This window comes from Lepidochelys kempii, chromosome 1 (assembly GCF_965140285.1).
Source record: "Lepidochelys kempii isolate rLepKem1 chromosome 1, rLepKem1.hap1, whole genome shotgun sequence".
Classification (NCBI taxonomy): Eukaryota; Metazoa; Chordata; order Testudines; family Cheloniidae; genus Lepidochelys; species Lepidochelys kempii.
Genome location: NC_136380.1, coordinates 289,506,683 through 289,531,053, shown reverse-complemented (window position 1 = coordinate 289,531,053; position 24,371 = coordinate 289,506,683). Strand labels below are relative to the sequence as shown.

The 24,371-nt window shown below is 40.1% G+C and overlaps 1 protein-coding gene across 9 annotated transcripts in view; it reads right to left on the bottom strand.

Annotated features, from left to right (window-relative positions):
• GRIP1 (glutamate receptor interacting protein 1) overlaps positions 1–24,371 on the bottom strand; it is a 556,578-nt gene that overhangs the window by 40,318 nt on the left and 491,889 nt on the right. For all 9 annotated transcript variants that reach the window (XM_073327851.2, XM_073327853.2, XM_073327848.2 and 6 more), the window contains 5 exons: positions 17,412–17,598; positions 16,658–16,803; positions 14,799–14,879; positions 1,976–2,045; positions 1,500–1,645 (listed from right to left, as the gene is read on the bottom strand). In XM_073327851.2, coding sequence (XP_073183952.1) covers positions 1,500–1,645; positions 1,976–2,045; positions 14,799–14,879; positions 16,658–16,803; positions 17,412–17,598 — 630 coding nt within the window. The remainder of the gene's footprint in view (positions 1–1,499; positions 1,646–1,975; positions 2,046–14,798; positions 14,880–16,657; positions 16,804–17,411; positions 17,599–24,371) is intronic.

The following is a 24,371-nucleotide window of genomic DNA, read 5'->3' as shown; positions in this document are numbered from 1 at the left end:
AGGCATGCGCTTAAGTACTTTGCTGGATCAGGGTCACAGGCCTGATCATCAAAGGCACTAATGCATTGTGTCATGATGCCAAGCGTTGCAATACCTATCTTTTAGGCCCCTACAAACTCACAGGAACAACACTGTGACCCAAAAAGCCAAGTCAGGCACCTAGGCTCCCTATACAACGAATGGGCAGAGATAGGTACCTATGAACATGCTCCACAAGAGCCAGCATGCTTGGTGGGGAGTCAACTAAGCTAGCCAGCAGAAGATGCCAAGGAAAGGAGTGTGTCCTAAACCCTCTTATCTCCTGGGGTTGGCACCTAAGTCCAGGCTGCAGGGAGGAAGCTAGTGTTCCACAGTTGGGGACCCCTCTCCTGGAGTCAGGTGGTTTAGGCACCTAAGTAATTTCTTGTGAGGATGAGTTAGGTGCCTACCTCACTCCACACCAAATGGGGGGAAGAAGAGGAGCATGAGGTGGTGATGGTAGCACCGCCACCACCTGCCTTGTAACTTTTATTCCAGTGGTTAGAGAACTCCTCTGCTCAGGTTGAACTCCCCCCTCTGCCTAGGGCAGAATGGGTTTGGAACTGGGGTCTCCCACCTCTCAGGAGGATGCTCTAACCACTGGGCTATGAGATTGTCTGACGTGGGATTAAGTAGTTAATGACTCTCAAATGACACTCTCCTGACAGGTGAGAGATGCTTCTCCCCCTGAGGCAGAGGGGGAATTGAACCTGGATTTCCCACATTGCAGATGAGTGCTCTAACCACTGGACTAAAAGTCATACATTAGGTACCTCCTGCTCTACCACCTCCTCCTCCAGACAAACTTTGAATGGGACTCAATCTGGTAGGCAGCTTCTGAGTCCCATAGGTGAGCCAGGTACTGCTTCACCTATCTTCTCCTGGTTCATGGGTCGCTCTGGGCCTTAGGCGAGAGGTAGGCATCTAGGTGCCTAGAGTGAGGCAGCAGTGTGCAAGTCCAGAGGCAAAAACATAGGAATCTAGAGATCTGTTATGCTGAACATTTCAGTGCCAAGTTTAGACACCTACAGTGTTTGGTGACAGCCAAGTGGGAGATTTGTGGATCACAGCAGTGCCTAAAACCTGGATTTAGGTTCCTAAGAACCTTTGTGGATCTGGGCCAGAGCATCTTGCAGAAACAGACCCTAATTCAGGATTCTGTTTTATGTCCTTGAAACAGGGAAGACTTACATGGTCACATAAGGGCAAAATCAACATGATGTGTCTACATCTGAGGGGTTAAATATCGCCTTGGAATACAGAGTAACTTCTACTACTGCAAAACCCCTATCAGTAATATAGCCATGGAGACAATTTTAGACTGCATAAAGTCCTGTGTTTACTTTTATTCTGAACATCTTTAAATGACATTAATAAATATGTCAAATTTAACACATTTTCTAACTGCATTCTACACACAGAATAATAATCCTATGCTCTAAAAGACATGAAAGTGCATGTAACTACGTCACCATTCATACCGGAGTTATCTTCATCTTTGCGGATCTTTAGTTTTACAAGGTCCTCACAGTGTTGAAGGATCTGAACAGCATCTTCCATGGAGCAGTTGTCCAGTCGAATGTTATCTATGGCAAGCAGTTTATCACCAAGTTCTAGCGTTCCAGTTCTGTAAACAAATGAACATTACATGATTAATTAGTAACATATAAATATGCTTTTTAAAGCAGTGTTAACTCTCATGTACCATTCAAATGGATTTTAATTACTTTGAAAAAAAATTAATACATCTTTTTCATCTTGGTTTTGGATGACAATCATTAGTTTTAATTAATGGAGATTGAAAATATATTATTTATTCTTCCAGTAAAATGATTCAATTGATTTGGAAACTTGACAGACCACAGAACTCTTGTAACAGAGTTTCTATGTGCACAGAAGTTACATGGGGCACAAGCTGAAGGCAACAGATTTTCCCTGGAAGTTTGAAAGATCTCACCTGTGAGCAACACTTCCTTTCTTGATATCAGAAATAACAAGGGGGTCCCCTGGTTTTCTACTGGATGGAGCTGTAATAAAGCACACACACATATATACTATTTATATACATATGTAGATTGATAGATATGCTACACAGACTATTTTGTATGTACCTAAAATATACATAACAAACACTCATAAATTACACACACAAAAACTAAATTAAAAGAACAATGCAAAAGCAAGCAGCCAAGAGTTAGGAAATGCCATATTAAGGTTGCCTATGCAACCTTAATTTAGTCCCATTATGCATAAGCATTAAGATTGAGGCCAGGCCTACACTTGGAACTCTTTGCTGGTATAAGAGTAACAGCCGTGTTAGTCTGTATTCGTAAAAAGAAAAGGAGTACTTGTGGCACCTTAGAGACTAACAAATTTACTTGAGCATAAAATGTAGCTCACGAAAGCTTATGCTCAAATAAATTTGTTAGTCTCTAAGGTGCCACAAGTACTCCTTTTCTTTTTGCTGGTATAGCTATACCAGCTATACCACTATACCAGAAAAGTGATCCTAGTGTGGAGGCATCTTATATCATCAAAACTGTGCTTTTGTCAGAATAGCTTATTTCAGCCCCTATTCCCCCCCCAAAAAAACTACACAGGTAAAAGCTCAGTTTTGCTGATATTACTGTCTACACACCAGGCGTTTTTGTAGGACAGCTATGCTGGTCACAAATCACACTTTATCATATCCTGGGACCTGGCTGATATAGCTATGCTGGCTGATGTCTGTAGTCTAGGAAATAATGGCCACAGTCTAGAATTACATAATCACATTCTATTTGACCACCTGTGAAAAGTCTGGTTTAAGTGATTTGCCCAGCATCACACAGGAATGCTGTGGCAAAGGCAGGGATAGAATCCAGTTTTCTGGGACAGCATTCAACTGCCTTAACTATTAGGCCATCTCCTCTCTCTTCCTGCAATTCACTACCTCATTCACTACACATCATCCACCCTTCTGTAACAAATGAACCAGGGGTACTACAGACAATCTCCTTCACTGCACAACCCTGATTCCTCCCCATAGCAACTCTAACTTGTGCAAAAAATAGTAAGTGATCATATAATTAAAGACTGTATCATAATGCAAAAACACAAGGGGGCATTTCCTAACTATTGAATGTTTGACTTTGCAACCTTAACGTTCTTTTAACATAGTTTTTTGTATGTAGTTTCGTACATTTTTAAAAAAGCAAAGTGAAAAAAAATCCACCATGTGGCATCATATTTACACCCACATAGGTCATCAGCAGGGTTGGAACCTTTATATCCACCACACAGACCTCTGCCATTTGAGCTAAAGGAGTAATGGATGGTAGTAGTAGATTCTCATCATCTATGTGGACCAGCACTAGAGGCAGAAATCTCTACTGAGCATGTGTGATTTTTCAAAGGCTTATAATTTGGCCAGATATAGGCAGATTTTCATGGAGATGGCCAAAGGCAAATCCTGACTCAAAGGCCACCCCTGGCCAAATTTCAAGTCCCTGTTCCAAATCATGGGGACGCTAGAGGTTTTCAAAGCAAAAAAATTACCAGATTTTTTTAACATGAGTAAAACACTGTATCTTCCCCTAGCATTGTTCTTGGAACCAGCTGAATTGTCCTGGCTGGAGTTCTCCCAAAAAGGCAGACACCTGGCATGGAGAATTTCAGCCCAATTGGTTAAAGAATGACAAAGTTATAAGCAATTAAAAGCAGGGTCTTATAATGGGAAGTGTCAGGTAATTTTAAAAGTAGGTGATACTACCAGCCCCTCTTTTAATAATTATTTTATATATAAATCAATCTGAGATTAGTCTTATATTCTAAAACTGACTGGGGATGTCTGTCACCAAAGAATTTTGATGAGGTTAATATCTAGGACCCTATCTTGCCTTTGGATTCACTGGAGACCCTTAGGCCTGTGCAGAGTCCCAATGAAATCATTGGGCCTCCCGATTGCTAGATTATTTTAGCAAACATACTGATGGGATCTGCAAAAAGAAAACATGAAAACACCACGCTATCGTAATATTGCTTTTTCTGAATTTTGCTCGATATGGAAATTTAGCTCTATTTTTGAAACTTCATGCTTAGTATATTCTTTTTTATGTAGCTGTTGAGATCCCTGCACAGTGAGAGCCCTTACACACTCTGTATTCTGAACTAAGAACATAAGAACGGCCATACTGGGTCAGACCAAAGGTCCATCTAGCCCAGTATCCTGTCTTGCGACAGTGGTCAGTGCCACGTGCCCCAGAGGGAATGAACAGAACAGGTAATCATCAAGTGATCCATCCCCTGTCGCTCATTCCCAGCTTCTGGCAAATAGAGGCTAGGGACACCATTCCTGCCCATCCTGGCTAATAGCCATTGATGGACCTATCCTCCATGAATTTATCTAGTTCTTTTTTAACCCTGTTATGGTCTTGGCCTTCACAACATCCTCTGGCAAGGAGTTCCATAGGTCCACTGTGCGTTGTGTGAAGAAATACTTCCTTTTATTTGTTTTAAACCTGCTGCCTATTAATTTCATTTGGTGACCCCAAGGTCTTGTGTTATGAGAAGTAGTAAACAACACTTCCGTATCTACTTTCTCTATACCAGTCATGATTTTATAGACCTCAATCATATCTCCCCTTAGCCATCTCTTTTCCAAGCTGAAAAGTCCCAGTCTTATTAATCTCTCCTCTTATGGAAGCCGTTGCATACCCCTCATCATTTTTGTTGCCCTTTTCTGAAACTTTTCCAATTCCAATATATCTTTTTTTGAGATGGGGCGACCACATCTGCACAGAGTTTTCAAGATGTGGGCATACCATGGATTTATATAGTGGCAACATGATATTTTCTGTCCTATTTTCTATCCCTTTCTTAATTATTCCCAGCATTCTGTTCGCTTTTCTGACTGCCGCTGCACATTGAGTGGATGTTTTCAGAAAACTATCCACAGTGCCTCCAAGATATCTTTCTTGAGTGGTAACAGCTAATTTAGACCCCATCATTATATATGTATAGTTGGGATTATGCCTTTCAAAGTGCAATATTTTGCATTTATCAACATTAAATTTCATCTGCCATTTTGTTGCCCAGACACCCAGTTTTGAGAGAATCTTTTGTAGCTCTTCGCAGTCTACTTGTGTCTTTACTATCTTTAGTAATTTTGTATCATCTGCAAATTTTGCCACCTCACCATTTACCCCTTTTTCCAGATCATTTATGAAAATGTAGAATAGGACTGGTCCCAGAACAGATCCCTGGGGACACCACTTTTTAACTCCCTCCATTCTGAAAACTGTCCATTTATACCTACCCTTTGTTTCCTATCTTTTAACCAGTTACCAATCCATGAGAGCACCTTCCCTCTTATCCCATGGCAGCTTACTTTGCATAAGAGCCTTTGGTGAGGGACCTTGGCAAAGGCTTTCTGAAAATCTAAGTACACTATATCCACTGGATCCCCTTGGTCCACATGCTTGTTGACCCCCTCAAAGCATTCTAGTAGATTGGTGAGGCATGATTTCCCTTTACAAAAACCATGTTGACTCTTCCTCAACAAATTATGTTCATCTATATGTCTGACAATATTGTTCTTTATTATAGTTTCAACCAGTTTGCCCAGTATTGAAGTCAGGCTTATAGGCCTGTAATTGCCAGAATCACCTCTGGAGCCCATTTTAAAAATTGGCATCACATTAGCGATCCTCCAGTCATCTGGTACAGAAGCGGATTTAAATGATAGTTTACAGACTACAGTTAGTAGTTCTGCAATTTCACATTTGAGTTCCTTCAGAACTCTTGGGTGAATACCATCTGGTCCTGGTGACTTATTGCTGTTTAATTTATCAATTTGTTCCAAAACCTCCTCTAATGATACCTCAATCTGGGACAGTTCCTCAGATTTGTCACCTAAAAAGAATGGCTCAGGTTTGGGAATCTCCCTCATATCCTCAGCCGTGAAGACCGATGCAAAGAATTCATTTAGTTTCTCCGCAACGGCCTTATTGTCCTTGAGTGCTCCTTTAGCACCTCGATTGTCCAGTGGCCCCAGTGGTTGTTTAGCAGGCTTCCTGCTTCTGATGTACTTCAAAAAATTTGCTATTACTTTTTGAGTCTTTGGCTAACTGTTCTTCAAATTCTTCTTTGGCCTTCCTAATTGTATTTTTACATTTCATTTGCCAGTGTTTATGCTCCTTTCTATTTTCTTCACTAGGATTTAACTTCCACTGTTTAAAGGATGCCTTTTTGCCCTCACTGTTCTTTCAACTTTGTTGTTTAGCCATGGTGGCTCTTCTTTGGTTCTCTTACTAATTTGGGGTATACATTTAAGTTGAGCCTCTATTATAGTGTCTTTAAAAAGTTTTCACGCAGCTTGCAGAGCTGTCACTTTTGACACTGTACCCTTTAATTTCTAGTATCAGAGGGGTAGCCGTGTTAGTCTGGATCTGTAAAAGCGGCAAAGTGTCCTGGGGCACCTTATAGACTAACAGACGTATTGGAGCATGAGCTTTTGTGGGTGAATAGTCGGATGCATGACTAACCTCCTAATTTTTGTGTAGTTTCCCTTTCTGAAATTAGATGCTACAGTGTTGGGCCACTGTGGTGTTTTCCCCACCACAGGGATGTTAAATTTAATTATATTATGGTCACTATTACCAAGTGGTCCAGCTATATTCATTATATTGGACCAGATCCTGTGCTCCACTTAGGACTAAATCAAGAATTGCCTCTCCTCTGGTGGGTTCCAGGATCAGCTGCTCCAAGAAGCAGTCATTTAAGGTGTCAAGAAACTTTATCTCTGCATCCCATCCTGAGGTGACATGTACCCAGACAATATGGAGATAATTGAAATTTCTCATTATTATTATTGAGTTTTTTATTTTAATAGCCTCTCTAATCTGCCTGAGCATTTCACAGTCACTATTATCATTCTGGTCAGGTGGTCGGTAATATATCCCTACCTCTATATTCTTATTATTAGAGCATGAAATTTCTATCCATAGAGATGAAGTGAGCTGTAGCTCACGAAAGCTTATGCTCAAATAAATTGGTTAGTCTCTAAGGTGCCACAAGTACTCCTTTTCTTTTTGCAAATACAGATTAACACGGCTGTTACTCTGAAACCAGAGATTTTATGGTACAATTTGATTAATTTCCAAATTTTACTTCATTTGATTCTATGCTTTCTTTCACATATAATGCCACTCCCACAGCAGCACTGTTCTGTCCTTGTGATATATTTTGTACCCTGGTATAACTGTATCCCATTGATTATCCTCATTCCACCAAGTTTCTGTGATGCCTATTATATCAATATCCTCATTTAATTCAAGGCACTCTAGTTCACCCATTTTATTATTTAGACTTCTAGCATTGGTATATAAGCACTTTAAAAACTTGTCTCCTTTTAGCTGTCTGCCATTACACGATGTAATTGAATGGGACTCTTTTTTTGTTTGATTGTTTCTGATCAGACCCTGCCTGTATTTTATCATTTTCCATCCTATCGTCCTCACTAGGACATATTCTCTATTAATAGATCCTCCCCTAAGGGATGTCCGAACCACATGCTCCTCCGCACCTGTTGGCTTTCCCCCAGCCCTTAGTTTAAAAACTGCTCTAGGACCTTTTTAGTGTTAAGGTTGGAGAGCGTGTTTGGAACCTGAAGGGTGCATAAGAGTGCATAAAAAGATACAGATGGTAAGTTCAATGCTGAGGCTGAAATTCTGCTTTTATTCTACTTTAAAATAAAATTAAATGATTAATACTTTGTATTTGTAATCATCATGTGGGAATTTCCTTTGATTTTTTTACACTCATTTAATATTCCAGAGAGGAAGACTATCCTGTGGTTAAGATACTGGCCTGGGACTCTGGAGATCTGGGCTCACTTTCTGGGTCTGCTGCAGATTTCTTCTGGAATTTTAGGCAGATCACATAGGCGGTCTCTGTGCCTCAGTACCTGATCTATTGTTTGTCTTACCTATTTAAATAGTAAACTATTCGGTGCAGCTACTGATCAACCTGTGTTTGTACCATGCCAAAATATGAGACCCTGACCCCAGTTGGGATCTCTAATAGGGGACTGCCCATCTCAAATTGGGTGGGACAGATCCGAAATGCAGAGCTAATGTCCCAGTCCTGGGTTGAATGACTCTGGGACAGCGTTTGTCCCAGATTACCTGCAGTGCTGCTCCGTGCTTGCCCAAGGCTCAGGGGCAGCACCAGCCTCTTCCCGGTGAGGGAGGCTGAGGTGGGCCTTAGCCCCAGCTCATCACAAGGCCCCGCCCCCTGCTCTTCCTCTCCCCTGCCCAAGTCCCCACCACCTGGCCAGGTCAGAAGCTGGAGCCAGGCACTAGTAAGAGCTGCCCAGGGAGCACAGGCTGCTGGTGGGGAGTCCTGGACCCTCCACCTGTCCTGGGCGACGTGCCTCGAGGGGTGGAGATATGGCTTGGGGACTGCTCTCAAGTACCCTATCACCCTACTCAGGGGAGGTGGAAGATCCAGGGCTCCCCACAGCGGCCTGGGCAGCTCTTACCACAGCCTGGCTCTGGCTTTTGACCTGGCCGGGGGAGGGGTTAGGGTTAGGTATGAGGAGGAGCAGGGTGTGGGAGTTTGGGGGAAGAGGACGGGAGCGGGGTTTGTGCACGTGTCCTGCTTTTGCTTTTTGAAAAGGTGGTCACCCTAGTCTGTAAGGATCTGTCTACACAGTCCGCTGAATCAAGCCTCCCAGGCAAGATTAACAGACTCTGACTTGTGAGGCTCATGCTATCGCACCAAAAATAGCTGTGTAGATGTGGTGCTTTGAAGCTGTGGCTCAGACTCTGAAAACCCACCTCCCTCCCCCTAGGCTTCAGAGTCTGAACTCCAGCCTGACGCACAGCGCCTGCAGAGCGAGTTTTAGAGTGGTATCACGAGCCCTGTGAGCTTGAGTCTGTCGACCTGGGCTGGGAGGCTCACTGCCCTGGGCTGTGTACTACTGTGATATTACTATTGAAACCAGAAAAGGGAAATAAAAATCCCTGAAATCTATGGGAACAAATAATGCAACGGCCCCCTCAACATTACTGCTATGACAAAATCAGAATCTACTGCTGCTGTCACATATCATTGCAAACAGGAAACACAGGCGGTGGTCACTGAAACATCTATGAACTTTTTTCAAAAATGTTTCCAACAAACTTGGATCAAATTATGATTTTGGCCGGGAAACTAGGCAAAAGCGTTTTTTCCCTTTAGTGTCCAGCCAAATCTAGGCAATTGCAGCTGAGTTTGGCTTTGAGTTTCCAACTTTGTTTGAACTCAAAACTCGAACTAAAATTCAGAGGCTGTACACAAACCAAGTCAGCAAACTGAAATCGTTGACGCACAGCTCTTGATAACCCCTACTTGTTAGAGAACACTGTTTACTAACGGGACTAAAAAGCTCATTGAATCCATACGTAAGCAGTTCTTACAGTTGATTATTTTTTGTTCTTAAAAGTGCATAATTAATATTAAAATGGCTTATTTGGGGCTGCTGAGAGCCGTCAAGTAAATCTGCACATTGTGGATGTGGGCCCAATCCTGCAAACCCTTGAAATATTATATACATTCCTTACTCTTATTCCATGAGCTATTAGCTTCAGGGAGTAAGGTACAATTTGTTGTGAGTAAGGGTATCAGAATCTTACTAATGATATATAAGCACAAAAAAGAATAAATGACCTGCTAACCTTTTATGTATTTTTAAGGTTTGCCTAACATAAAGAGCTCATAATGATTTTTGGAAAATGAGTCAAGATAATTTGCTTCCAGGCTCAAACCTTGTACAACTACTGCTTTTGAAGCCCCTTGAAACAAATTTTTTTTCTGGCCCACCTGTGAATGGAGGTTAATAATAAAAATTCTGATGATGCCAGAACTGTATCCGCACTAACAGACACTGCAAGAACTGATTTATGCTCATGAACAGATGGTTCAATACCTGAGTACAACGTAAGGCTAATACAGAGTAAATAAATAAAAATAGATGGTACGTATAGATACACCCATACATATACATAAATACTATTCAACATACAACTCCTCAAATATTTTTCTCCTTGACACTAAATATCACAATTAGCCTCCTTTTCTCTAATATATAATGAAAACACCACGAGGTATCTCAAAAAAAGCACAATTCTGCCCCACTTTTATTTGAAGACCACTTCTAATAGATAAACAGTTTTTGTCACTCATTTTAGAGTGGCTGCTAAAGACAGGCTTTACTGTGTGTGTGTGTACACAATATTCTTCCAGTTTAAAATTTCTACAGTGGGAGAGTATGCAACAGTTCTTTTATGCCAAAGGTGTATGATTTTCACATTTTTTGACTAACGTTCAAATATACTTAATAAATATGGACCTCATCCTGAAAAAAATATATGCATATGTGAAACTTTACACATAAGAGGAGTGCCACTGAACTCGGTTATTCATGTGCATAAGTGTTTGCAGGACTGGGGTCTATATATCTTTTGGTGTATGATATACAGGACATAGGAAATTACAATTTTCATATTACATTAGCAAATATATCTTTTTAACACCTTTCAATGTATTTTTAAAATATGTGGCTCTGATAAAATAGTTGGTGTGTCACAAAAATCAATCTTGAAAAAATCTATATTCCACTACATTGTCTAAAATCAATATAGATGGCAAATAAATTAAATCAAATTTAAGCACCTTACAATTGCTGAGGGCTGACCTGCTTAGTAATTTCCATGAAATGGCTCTGTTTAAAAAAAGATGATATTGCCTAGCATATTGTTGTGTCATACATGGTTCCATTAGAGCTAGGAAAAAAAACTGGATAAAAATTGTTTGCCAAAAAATGCATATTCAAGTCAGTGGAATTCACCAAATTATTCTGTCTGGAATAAACAAACAAACTTGAAAACGTTGAAAAGATTTGTTTCGACATTTTTTAAACAAATTGTTTCAATTTGAAATGACTTTTTGTTTCAAATTTTCCTTCAGTTTTATTTTTACAAAAAGTAAAAAAGAACAAAAACCCAAACCCAAATCCTTTGGGTCACACAAAATGTTTTGATTCAAAACTAATTTTTTTTCAACTTTTTTGTCTTGTTGAAAAAAAGTGGAACAATTTCTTTTTGGGTCAACCTGAAAGGAATTTTTTCTCCGAGTGTTTAGTTCAGCTCCTGAACCAGAAAATCAGTTATTTACACAGTTCTAGTTTCTGTGGCCTGGTTTAAAAAATGGAGAAGTTTTAATTTCCAGAAGCAGTTAATTGGGTATGAAATTGGTGCTAACTGCAGTATGAAAGATAGAGTCACTTATCTTGGCAGACTATGGACTAGGTTCCTGATCCAAAGCATATTAATATAAATGGAAAACAGGCCTTTCACATGCCCTAGGTGGATGCTAAGGGGACCCGTAACCCATTAAAGAATTTTGGGGAACCTTGAAAGACTTAACTAGGACCTTCTTTTCGGAGGTTAAGAGTGTAAAATTGTGTGTGTTAGAGCAGCATCTGACAAGCCCATTGTATTGAGAGACAGTTGACATAACAGTTACGTGAAAGCCAGTGGCTTTGGTTTACAGGGATTCACATGAACTTTTCTTCTGGTTTTACTTCATTATGATTTGTGCCCGCTTAGTTTCTATGTTGAATGAATTTTAAACAAAGTGAAATTCAGCCCCCAAAATTGAGTTGCACATGATTTCCTCCAAAACTCTAAATCAGCTCACGTTCATTGAGTACTTTGTCCAGATTCAGAAGCTTTTTGAGAACCAGGCAGTAGTTTCACGTAGGCTTATTTATTGACCAAGAAAAATGAAAGAAACACCTTCATCTGGACCCCCTCTGCAGAGTCCCATTACCATTGCACCCAGAACCCCCCAACAAACCTTTGTGCATGCAGATCCCTCCCGAATCCTGATCCACCACTGAGCTGCCCACATCAGATTGCCCCACACAGAACCCTCTCAACCCACCCCTAGATCCCCCCATACTTGGATCCTGCCTTGCTGAGCCTGTCTGTCCACACCAGGTGCACCTGGCATGGAGAAGCAGGGCCCTGTGGTGTTTCTGGGGCAGGCCTGTTCCTTGCGTTGTGTCAGGATTGGGTGCAGCATCACCACTGAGTCCATGTGCCGGGGGAATCTTCACAGTGATCTCCCACCTCTGTGCAGCTGGTGGCCTGTGCTCCCCAATGCCATGCTGGAGCCTCCACATTTATTTGACAAATAAAATGTTCAGAATTTTGCAGAATTTTAAAATATTGTGCGCAGAATTTTTTGGCGCAGAATTTTAATTTTTTTTGGCGCAGAATGCCCTCAGTAATAATACCGATGGCACCTCAGACTAAGTACCTCACTAGCTCCTCTAGAACCTTTACATATGAACTGAACAAGAGGGGTAGCAGAAATGACCCCTGAAGACTCCTGCAGCAGAGAGCCTGCAGGAGTATTGACTACAGAGTGTCTACAGTGCTAACCCATGTCTAGCCCAAATGGATATTATATCACCTGATCTCATGTAGTATTTATGCTCTAAGCTTGATAGCTCCAGCTTTGTGGAGAGTTGAATTTCACCCACAGTGCATGCAGTTTCTTCCGTTGTTTTGTTGGGCCATTTTCATTTTGTTTTTTAAATGAAAGCATTTAACATTATGACAGTAATGTCAATAAATGGCATGAAGATATTAATGTGCTATAAATGCTCTGAGTGAAATTAGTATAAAACATTCACCCTGTTAAATCACAGTGGCTCATTTCTGAGTTAATTCGGTAGAACAGAACAAAGTATTAAACCAAGCACAAGTACAAATGATTCAAGGCTTTACAAAGGGTCTGAAATCTACCAGACAAATTTTCCAAGTTTTAGTTAATGAGGGGGAGGATAAACACTTTAAAACCTTTGCATTACAGTACATTGAAAGAGAAAAGAAGACATCTTCATATAAATACATATAAATAACATTATTAATACAAGTAAAAACTATTTTTTTATAAATAATCAGGAAATCAACATTGAGTCAAGGTCTAATAACTAAATAGAACAACCTCTTTCTAGGTCTTCCCATTGTTCAGTATTTTATCTGTATGAATGTTTCATGTGTTACCACTCCTTCTGCTGGCAGATCTATGATTTTAATTTGCATCAAACTGCATTCCTTATCGAGTCTAACAATTCTTGATATGCGTATATAACAAATGGGAACATAATAATCTGAACCTACAGTGGTGCATCTCATTTGTTCTTCAGATGCCAATCATAGTGCTACATTCCTCACCGAATTTTTGACTAATTTTAATCTGTTGTGCTGCTAAAAGCTTTGATAATATAAATTAAAACACAAAAAAACCTCTACAGACATTTCACAAAGTATTTTGCATAAACATAATTCTGAATAAAGCCAACGGTCTAAGTAAGGCCACAAAAAGCAATGAAATTTTAATTCCTATCAGGCCAGATTCATCACTGGCATCCGTGCTCTATGCATAACACCCATTAACTTTAATGGGATTGTGCCTGCTTGCATCAAGGGCGGGGTCTAACAAGATCAAGTTACAGACCAGAGCCACTTTTTACTGGCTGCTAAAAAAAGTTAGAAAATAAAAAAAATATTTTATTTCAAATGTAAAATGACAATGTCAAAGTGTTAAAAAAATTAAATGAATAAATTTCCTCTCATTATTATTTTGACCTGAAATCTGTTTCCTTAATTAAATTAAATTTTGCTCTATGATGTGTCCATTTTTGGTGTGCCATTAAAGCGTCACACATGAGTGCTGATCGGCTGGCACTGACAATTTTAAATGTATAAATAGTTTTGAAGCTATTTGCTTAGCCCACACATAACCTTTGGGCCCTGATGCAGCAAATGACTCCTTGTGTGGGTCCCTGCACCCAGGAGGAGTCCCTCTGAAGTCAGTACAGAAACCTCTTGCAGGACTGGGGGCCTTGCTTTGCTAAAATTGGCCCTGATGCAAGAAAGCATCCCTTGTCAGGGAAGAACTTTTGCTTGTAACAAAGTCCCATTGGCTTCTGTTTTTAAACTGACTACACTGGGACTTTGCATCTGCTTAAGTTCTTTCCTGAATTAGAGCACATATCAACTTAAATTTGACTTATGTTTTAGTAATGGCAAACTTGACCATGCCTCTTCAACTAGCTATAAACATAATACGGAAACTACAAATGTGTTAGAAGGAGATACTTGATAATAGATAGCATTAGCATTGCTAACTGGAGGCTCTGACTTTCTAATGTGCCGGGGGGTGCTCGACTCCCTGACTCTGCCTCAGGCCCCAACCCGCCTCGCCCCACCCCCATTCTATCCCCACCCTGCCCTTACTCCATCCCTTCCCCCAAGTCCCCATCCCGCCTCTTCATGTCCCATTCCACCCGCTCCCCTAAGCACACCCTGCCCTCGCTTATCCCCCTCCCTCCCAGCGCCTCCTGCACGCTGCGGAACAGCTGATCCGCGGCAGGTGGGAGGCACTGGGAGGAAGGGGGAGGCGCTGATCAGCAGGGTTGACAGCGGGTGCGAGGCGCTTGCGGGGTCGGGGGGGGGGAATGGAGCTGGCTGCCGGTGGGTGTTCAGCACCCACTATTTTCCCCCCCAGCCCTGGCAGACCCACAGAGTTGACGCCTATGTTGCTAACCATCACACTGGCTGGAAATAGCACACACACAAAGAGGTGTTTCAATTGAAACTGATTACAGCGCATGATTATATGATCCACTTTTAGCTATTTAATACCTTACAATAGTTGGCTTAAAATTAACCATAATTACTTACAACTTATGGTGATGCCAAGCTCCACGTTATGCTTCTTTGGTAGTTTTACGTGAAATGTTCCACTACTTGGTATGACTGATTCTGTAATGAAAAGTAGATGATTTACAGGCTGCAGTACTTGCAAGGATGTGGAGTTTTAAGTGTAAGCCAATGAAAATACATTAATAACACTTACATCACACCTACCCTTTCATGAAAACAATGTAGGAGTTGATGTGAAAGGAGCATGACACATGCAACATATTTTATATCAGTGATGGTAATGTCACTGCATAAGGTAAGGGTCTGTAGCTCCATTATTCTGAGGTTTAAATCTCAACTGATGGAGACTGCATGTGCCTACCAGTGGCTTAGCCCACATCATCTCAGCTGAGGTGCAATTTTGTGCGGGCACGTACATGAAAAACTTACTGTTGTCAGGTAGCTTTTAATTAAAAAGACACAAAATAAGTCCTTCTGATTTCAGGCACTTTTTGGTGTAGGTCTAAGACATTTTGAAATATTCACCTAAATAACTGCAGTGGATTTTATTTCTCAGGAAAAGTAAAGGAACAAAAGCACAGCATAGTGAGGGAAAGCAAGGAGCCAGCTGAGGCAATGAAAGTTTGAACACACAACATTACATCCCAGTCCTGACTTGTGGCATCTCCTTTGCCCCAGATAAATCAGACTGCATGCTGCAGTGGTTTAGAGATGTAAATAAATACCACTAGCAACTAGAAGTCCGATTCTTCTCTGGTGAGTTTTGACATAGGCATTATTGGGAACAGGAGTAGGCCCAAAGTTTGCAACACAAAACACATTTTCATTTGTGACCTCAGACAGATTTAAAATTTGCTCTCCAGTTGTGCATGGTGTTATTTTTGAATATTGCATTGGCTATGTATAAAAATGTATGGATAATATGCAATAGTCTGACCATACTTTAATGGAAATTTGCATGATAAGGTATCACTCATAATTATTACTACAGCAACCCTTAGCTGGGATTTTGCATAACATGACCATTATATGAAATTCCATTTGTAAGAATATTTATACCATGCAAAATCACTGCAGAACTGACACAGTAATGACTTCTACGGAGCTATTACTAAATTAGTGGAGCTGTCTTAATGGTTCTTAATATTTTATATAGATACATAATATTAATTTTAAAATATATTTAAAAAATAAGTTATCTATATATACATTGTGGATTGGTGGGTGTTTTGGGATGTACATTGTTTATATAATGTGCATACTACATATATAATCTGTGATTTTGTATTCTACATGCTTCAATACCTTAAAAAAGGTGAGGAGCCATGGGAAAGTAAAAGATGCATTGGCAATGTTATGCATTTCCTTACTTTTATTTAATTTAATTTTTGCATATAATTTACAGTGTTGTTTTTAAAGATTAAATTCTAGTGTTGTTCTTTCTGGTCCATACCTCAAGAATGGAACCATTAAGATTTCTCCACTAACCCACTGTTTACATAACACTTTTCTGAACAGCAAAACCTCATTAACAGGTAACACTCTACAGGAGATTGTAAATACATTTAGTAATATTCTGCTGAGCTAAGACTCTAACTCTGGACAGAAATACGTTTGCAAATAACAAAGAGGAGGGACGGTCACCATAACTTTCTACAGCATTTGCCATTTCCCCTGGGGTTTGGAGCACACTGAGGAGGGCCATGTGCAATGAGAAAGCTGCACCTACGGGCACAATTTTCAGGGGGGGCAGCTTCCCAAAGAAATGGCATATGTGAAAATAAAGTTCAAGCCTCATATGCCTGCCAAATAAAATACACGTGATAATCACTCTTAATACTGTGTTGCAAAAAATACATATACATATACATTCATACCTGCGACATCAAACTCTATTTCTAAAGTGACCTTGCCGGTGATAGAAGAGTCTCTGAGAAGCTGATTAGCTTCTTCAAACGTGCTGTCTTCTGTTGGAATTCCATTTATTGCCATTACTCTGTCTCCTATTTGTAGAACCCCACACCTTGATACACAATAATAAAAATTAGCCTTCGGATGTACAGGTAACCAGTATCCAGTTATACAAAATAAATCCCACCTGACCTTTAAAAAGGATGATATATCAGCTCATTCTATGCAATGGCAGCTAGCAGTTGTATCTACTATAGAACGAATGTGATTCTACATGAAACCATGGTATTACAAAAACGTATGTAGGTGCAGTTGAAATGCTCCAAGAAGTAATTAATAATTCAAAAATCAAGCATTTCCTATGCTGTGATCTGAACTAAAACTTAGCAGAGATGGATGTGGTTCCTCCATTGCAAAGAGTTTATTAGTTTTGAATTTCAGAGATTTTTTTAAAAAATGGATTCTCTCCTTTTTAATTAATATAGCCTCTAGTCTGCTGTTGAAGCAATCAGCAAGATAAAGGCACTGCTGCTTGTTATTTGTCTTACACCTGATCAAGTATATAACATTTTATTATCAGAACAGGGAGTTCATTATGTGCTACGTTTCCACTGAGCAGTGGTCCAGAATTTCTCAGAAATCTGAAAGCAATCAAACCAAACCATCCCCAGGCATTGTCAGCAAGATATAGTTAGAAGCAATCATCTGAAAGAGCCTCACCTTTCTGCTGGGCTGTCACACTCAATATATGAAATCAGAGGTGGAGAAGACAAGGTCTCAGTGGCAAACACGCTACCTTGGAGCTGTACCCCAAATCCTACAATGGGGTCAGCTGTCAGCGCTACTTCTGTGGTTTCTGTGTGGACAACCTGCCCAGCCAGACCAACAGTGCTAGAGGCTAAAGACACTAAAACAGAGCAGACCAGAGGGAAAGACATTCAGACACAGACAGTAGAAATGTAATTGCTTTCTAATATAATCCACTGTATAGATTTTAAGGGCAGAAAGGACCATCATGATAGTCTAATCTGACCTGATGCACATTGCAGACCACAAAACCTCACCCACCCACTCCTGTAATAGACACCTAATCTCTGGCTGAGTTACTGAAGTCCTCAGATCATGATGACTTCAAGTTACAGTGAATCTACTATTTACACTAGTTTAAACCTGCAAGTGTCCCATGCTGCAGAGGAAGGCAAACCCCCTTCCCCCGGTCTCTGCCAATCTGACTCAAGGGAAAATTCCTTCCTGACTCCAAATATGGCGATCAGTTGGACCCTGAGTATTTTGGCAAGACCCAATAGCCAGACACTCAAGAGAGAATTCTCTGTAATAACTCAGAGCTCCCCCGTCACACCATGTGGTATCCATCACTGGCTGTTGGGGAATATTTACTACTAGCAGTTACAAATTGGCTACATACCATTGTAGGCAGTCTCATCATACCGTCCCCTCCATAAACTTATCAAGCTCAGTCTTGAAGCCAGTTAGATTTTTTGCCCCCCATTGCTCCCCTTGGAAGGCTGTTCCAGAACTTCACTCCTCTGATGGTTAGAAACCTTCGCCTAATTGCAAGCCAAAACTTGTTGATGGCCAGTTTATACCATTTGTTCTTGTGTACACATTGGTGCTTAACTTAAATAACTCCTCTCCCTCCCTGCTATTTATCCCTCTGATATATTTATAGAGAGCAATCATATCTCCCCTCAGCCTTCTTTTGGTTAGGCTAAACAAGCCAAACTCTTTGAGTCTCCTCTCATAAGGTAGGTTTTCCATTCCTTGGATCATCCTATTTGCCCTTCTCTGGACCTGTTCCAGTTTTAATTAATCTTTCTTAAACATGGCAGATCAGAATTGCACATAGTTTTCCACATGAGGTCTCACCAGTGCCTTGTATAATGGTACTAACACTTCCCTATCTCTACTGGAAATACCTTGCCTGATGCATCCTGGGATTGCATTAGCCTTTTTCACAGACTCATCACATTTGCAGCTCATAGTCATCCTGTGATCAACTAATACACCCAGATCTTTCTCCTCTGTCACTCCCAAATCCAGATTTCTCCCCCGAGAGCAACAGGCTGACTGTGGCACCTCTTCCTCATATGGGACTCAATCCTGGCCATAGGGATTGAAACAGATTCCTCCCATTCCCAAAGCACAGGCTCCTCTCCACCACCAACTGAGCTGAATGAGGGTCTTATTGGTTTAATAGCAGGACACAGCTGAGCAGTTATGACTCCACCTCAAGGCTTGAGATTGGGAATATCTTGCTGTATTATCTCCTGATTGTTCTAAATTTACATATAAACTTAAAATACGGCTTTAATTGGTGTTTGAATACATTTTGTTCTTTCTTTATATAGGAATTAGATTCAGTGCTAATTTCTAAGTTATCGGCAAAAAGACTAGAGTTTTCAGGTGCCTAAGTAGCCCCTGGAATCATGGTGAAAGTTGCCTCCCCATCCCAAAAACTGAAATGGCGCCCCTGCTCCCCACATTTTTAAAACAGCTGTGCTAAATGCCATGTACATTGGTCAAACTGGACAGTCTCTACGTAAAAGAATAAATGGACACAAATCAGATGTCAAGAATTATAACATTCATCAACCAGTCAGAGAACAGTTCAATCTCTCTGGTCACGCGATTACAGACATGAAAGTTGCGATATTACAACAAAAAAACTTCAAATCCAGACTCTAGCGAGAAACTGTTGAATTGGAATTCATTTGCAAATTTGATACAATTAACTTAGGCTTGAATAGAGACTGGGAGTGGCTAAGTCATTATGCAAGGTAACCTATTTCCCCTTGTTTTTTCCTACCCCCCTCCTCAGACGTTCTTGTTAAACCCTGGATTTGTGCTGGAAATGGCCCACCTTGATTATCATACACATTGTAAGGAGAGTGGTCACTTTAGATAAGCTATTACCAGCAGGAGAGTGGGTTTGTGTGTGGGGGAGGGTGTGTGTGAGAAAACCTGGATTTGTGCTGGAAATGGCCCAACTTGATTATCATACACATTGTAAGGAGAGTGATCACTTTAGATAAGCTATTACCAGCAGGAGAGTGGGGTGGGAGGAGGTATTTTTTCATGCTTTGTGTGTATATAAAAAGATCTTCTACACTTTCCACAGTATGCATCTGATGAAGTGAGCTGTAGCTCACAAAAGCTTATGCTCAAATAAATTGGTTAGTCTCTAAGGTGCCACAAGTACTCCTTTTCTTTTTGCGAATACAGACTAACATGGCTGTTACTCTGAAACCTGTGCTAAATGGTGCTCCCCACATTTTTAAAACATCTGTGCTAAATGGAAGGCAGAAATCTGGGGCGGGTGGGGGGGCATGTGACCCTGGGTGCCCACCATGTGTCGTTTCTAGGGGGTGCAAATATACTTGCTCACCCTGGGCACTCAAATGCTTAGTTATGGCTCTGCTAGCTCCTGTAGGGTTCTTTGAAAATCTCTAATATTTTATTCATTAGCAACAGGGCTAATGTCCTCGACAGGTAGGAAATCTCACCACCTGTGGTGTATATTTCTCATTAACATTTATGTCAGGCTATTTGAGCTACGTAATACCAATTAACCACCCTTTCCTGCTTTATACCACAGTATAGACAAACATATTTGGGGAAAGAAGTTCTATATACTTCTTCAAAAAGACCAATCTTTTAACTCCTACAGAAAGCTCCCCCTATCCTTGCAAGATGCCTATGTTTCGGACAGACATTTTTCCTCTCTCTTTATTTCCATTCCATCTCAACTTACTGCACTGCGACACAAGTCAAAAGAAAAATGACTTTGAGATTCAACACTGATACCTACATAAAAGGAGTAGGGTGCCCTTGGGTACTTTGATCCCTGCCTAATGCGGTCTTTTATCATTATTTATATGTAGCCACTGGAAGCCACTATTATCTTATACAAAGAGGACAGGCACCAATTCGTTCTGTTTCTAGTCAAACATGTGAAGCACTATTGCAGTGGTATCCCTAAATACTCCAGCACTTATGGCACTGCAAGTGTTTTTCCAGTACAAATCTAGGCTACTACCCACTCCTCCTCTAAATTCCTTGAAGGCTCATTTCTGCCTACAAGGAATTAGCTAAAATTGAATGGCTCATTGGAGGGACAGTTTGCTTTGTTTTTACTCATTAAAAAATGACAAAGTTACTCCCTGTTATTAAATACATTTTGCATTTTACAAGTTGTTAGTACAGCTGTAGAAAAATCACAATGGTTTTCCTTCCTTGGGGTTTGTGTAAACATTTCCTTCAGTTTAAGGTTTATAGCACTAGTTTTTTGCTTTGAGTTTCAAGTTAATATGATTTTGCAAACTCAAAAACTGTAGTCAATAGGAGTCTGTCCTTTGGCTTCAATGGTTTTGTATCAGGGTCTCAAGACTGTTTTTTCATGTCACTTATCTTCCACTCATCTACTTAGGCACCACCCCAAAAAAGAAATGGACTATGAACATATTATAAAGACAAACTCCTCACTCCATAACCGCAAGCAGCTTCCTCAGCCAAAAGTACCTTGTATTCTTATTAGCTTCCCTTAATTCTCCCCTCCTTATCTTTTCTTTTCTTTTTTTTTTTTTTGGGTCATCATCTTCCTGTTTAGTGCATCAGCTTCCCGTTTAGTCTAATTTTAGCTAGCCAGCTCTTTAGGGGCAAACATAGAAGGCTTAAAGGGACTTTTCCTCAATCACAAAAAGGCACACACTGTCCAAAATGAAAAGCTAACAATTCTGCAAGTAAAACACAAGAATGCAATAATGGAGTCCCCAGTCTACCAACTGCTTAGGCACTCTTTTATATCTGTCATTCATTAGCAATATCTTTTTACCAACGTTTTTCCCCCGGCATCTAAACTACTATAAAGTTTTGACCAAATCAATCTGAATATACTAAAAACATGCTTGGTGAAAAACAAAGCTGGCTAGATAGAAGTGCACATATTTTTATAAATTGACAAATTCAATTCAATTGTCTTCTGCAATTTTACTTCAACAGTTTTCCACCATTTTGATGTAATGAACTGTGCCACAATCTAGTTCACAAATATAGATTTGGAGAAGATCTCTGGAGCTTCATGTTGAATGTTAGAAGAGAGGAAAGGAACTGGGGTTACATTCCATCAGTAATATTTCAGCCTTCTTTTTCTATCCTGGCTTCACCTTTGACTTTTTTGTTTATGTTGAACTCTGTAAGCTATGGAACAGAAAGATTCTGTGGCTTCTCTGAATTGGTTTTCGATTTTGTGAGTGTGTGGTTCATTCTTTATTGCTATGATTGGCAATTTATTGCCAATTTCCCCTGAGATGTTGACAGTAGCATCATCAGTGTGTAAACTGTCAAGTCCCTTAAACCTCCATTAGTCATTTTGTAAATGTAGTGCCTATTTGCAGAATCTCTTGCTATGTAAAATGGGTGCGATATTTTGATCAAAGTTCTCCTCTTGATCAATACAAACTCCTAAAACAGATGACTGACATTTTTCAAATGACTTTTTTGGTTGAAAATAGCTTTAAAAATTATGAGGCCATTTTGCTTTTTTCAATGTTTTTGTTTTTCAAAAATTTGTGACTTGTTGGCATACAATTTAAACTTTTTCAATTAACCTACCATAAGACTGAGGGTGGCAGATGAAGAATTTTTTTAAACTTCTACAATGTTCATTAGGATTGTGTTAGATATTGCTTCTTTCTCAATGAGATTTAAATAGTGTACTAACCACGAATAGGTCAGAGAATGATTACATCTGAGAGTTCTAATTTTTCTTCATTTTATAAGCAAATCATGAAGACCTCCATGTTATAGTTTTCTCTGCCCTTTTGGGTGGCATCATCAGCAACTTAGGCAAAATATTCTGAGGGTCTATTTTCAGACACAGAATCAATATTTTAAGTAGGTGCACATTTTTCTCTTGCTTATGCCATTATCAGATCACTTCTCATATTCAACCAGGCATTTTGCGCTAATGTCAAATCCAGTTCTTTTTGTTCTTTAACTTTTCCTTTTGTTTCTTCATTTGCAAGTTGAAATCTGTCTTGAGGAGTATATCTAAGGTAAAGTGCTTCTGTCTTATTTCAAATTCTTCAATTATTTTAATGGCATAATCACCAGTTGATCTTTGCCATTTTTTAGGAGCCGAAGAATTGTGGATGGGCTGGCATCTTGAATGAAGCAGATGTTGAAGAGCTGTGATTAAAGTTATGATCACAATTATGTTTCCATGACTAGGTATCTGTCTAGGTACTTCTACTGTCCTTGTTACCATAGTATCTGATTACTGTAGTATATTCAGTGACGACAATGGCATCAAAATATTTCACTTGCGAAATCAAGCTCATCAGTGTTATTCTCTTTCACTTTGAAGTTTCATTCAAGAGGACAGTTGATTTTGAAGCTAGTTTTCTGCACTTTTTGAGATGAGAATGAATATTCTCTCTTTTGCTACTCAAATCTTGATAATGTTTATATTTTACTTCATGAAAATTATGTTTTTGTTAATTCACCCATCCCATAGCTTCTTTCTAACCACTTCTTTCAACTTGAGACATGCTGAGTTAGATAAATTCATACTCAAATGTCTTGTAATCACTAAATACTAAACATCCATATGCAGTAAGAATGAAAAACAAACAGACAAAAACCTCTGGTTTCAATAGTCTGAAGACTGAAAATTTAGATAACATGGGTCTATATTTATATGGCTATCAGATGTCCCACCTACCTGCCAGAAGTTTCCAAGTCCTTGCAAAGCAAACCTTCTAACAGTTCATAACTGCACACATTCCTCTTTCTTTAACATCAAATGACAATTATTCCACTCACTAGCCACATCCCTCTCTCCCATCACCAACAACTCAACTTCTTTCCCTCCCTCAGCTTCCTTCATGACAGCTCTGATATTCGACTGAAATTAGGGCCTAATACTTATAGTGCTGAAACACTTCCAAATATATATTTTGTTCATGTAGGTACAGCGTCTAAGTGTGCCACCAAAGTTCAAAAAATGAATAAAATCTTACAAACAATAAAACTCCACTGGAGGGTTTGCACAAACCTGCCGCCCACTGCTGCCAGTAGAGGGATACTCTCTGCCTAGCTTCTAGGGTGTGCGCAGTGAAGGCCCCCAAACCTTTAGTAACTGTGCAAGGGCTTCTGGCTCCTGCAGTTTAACTGCAGTAGGGATCAGACTTTGCCACTTCCAACTACTTGAGGGACATGTAAAAGGCTTTGTGGATAGAGGAGGGGGCAGCCCTGGCATGGCAGCTCCCTCTTTCGGAAATCCAGGATATGTAGGTAGAAACAGCCACATGACGCACTCTTGAAGAGGCTGGTATGAAGGGAGGGAGGACTAAGCACCAGACCTCCATCTTAAAAGACATCAAGGATGAATGGAGACAAAGGGGTTGGTTAAGGCCTTCATTGGTTGGGATAGTTTGGCTGAACATCTGAACTTTTGGATGCTTCTGAGAACTGGAGTCCAAACCTTTGGAAATTTCCCTGTCTCTAAAATTTGTCTGGAGTTTGACTACGGTGTATTAGGGCTTTGGGTACTATTGGTGTATTTCTGCAAGAAGAGCATGTAGGATACTGGCTGCAGTGAATCTTTGTTAATTCTGAGGGCTAGTTTATTGCATGTTTTTATACATACATTGAATATGC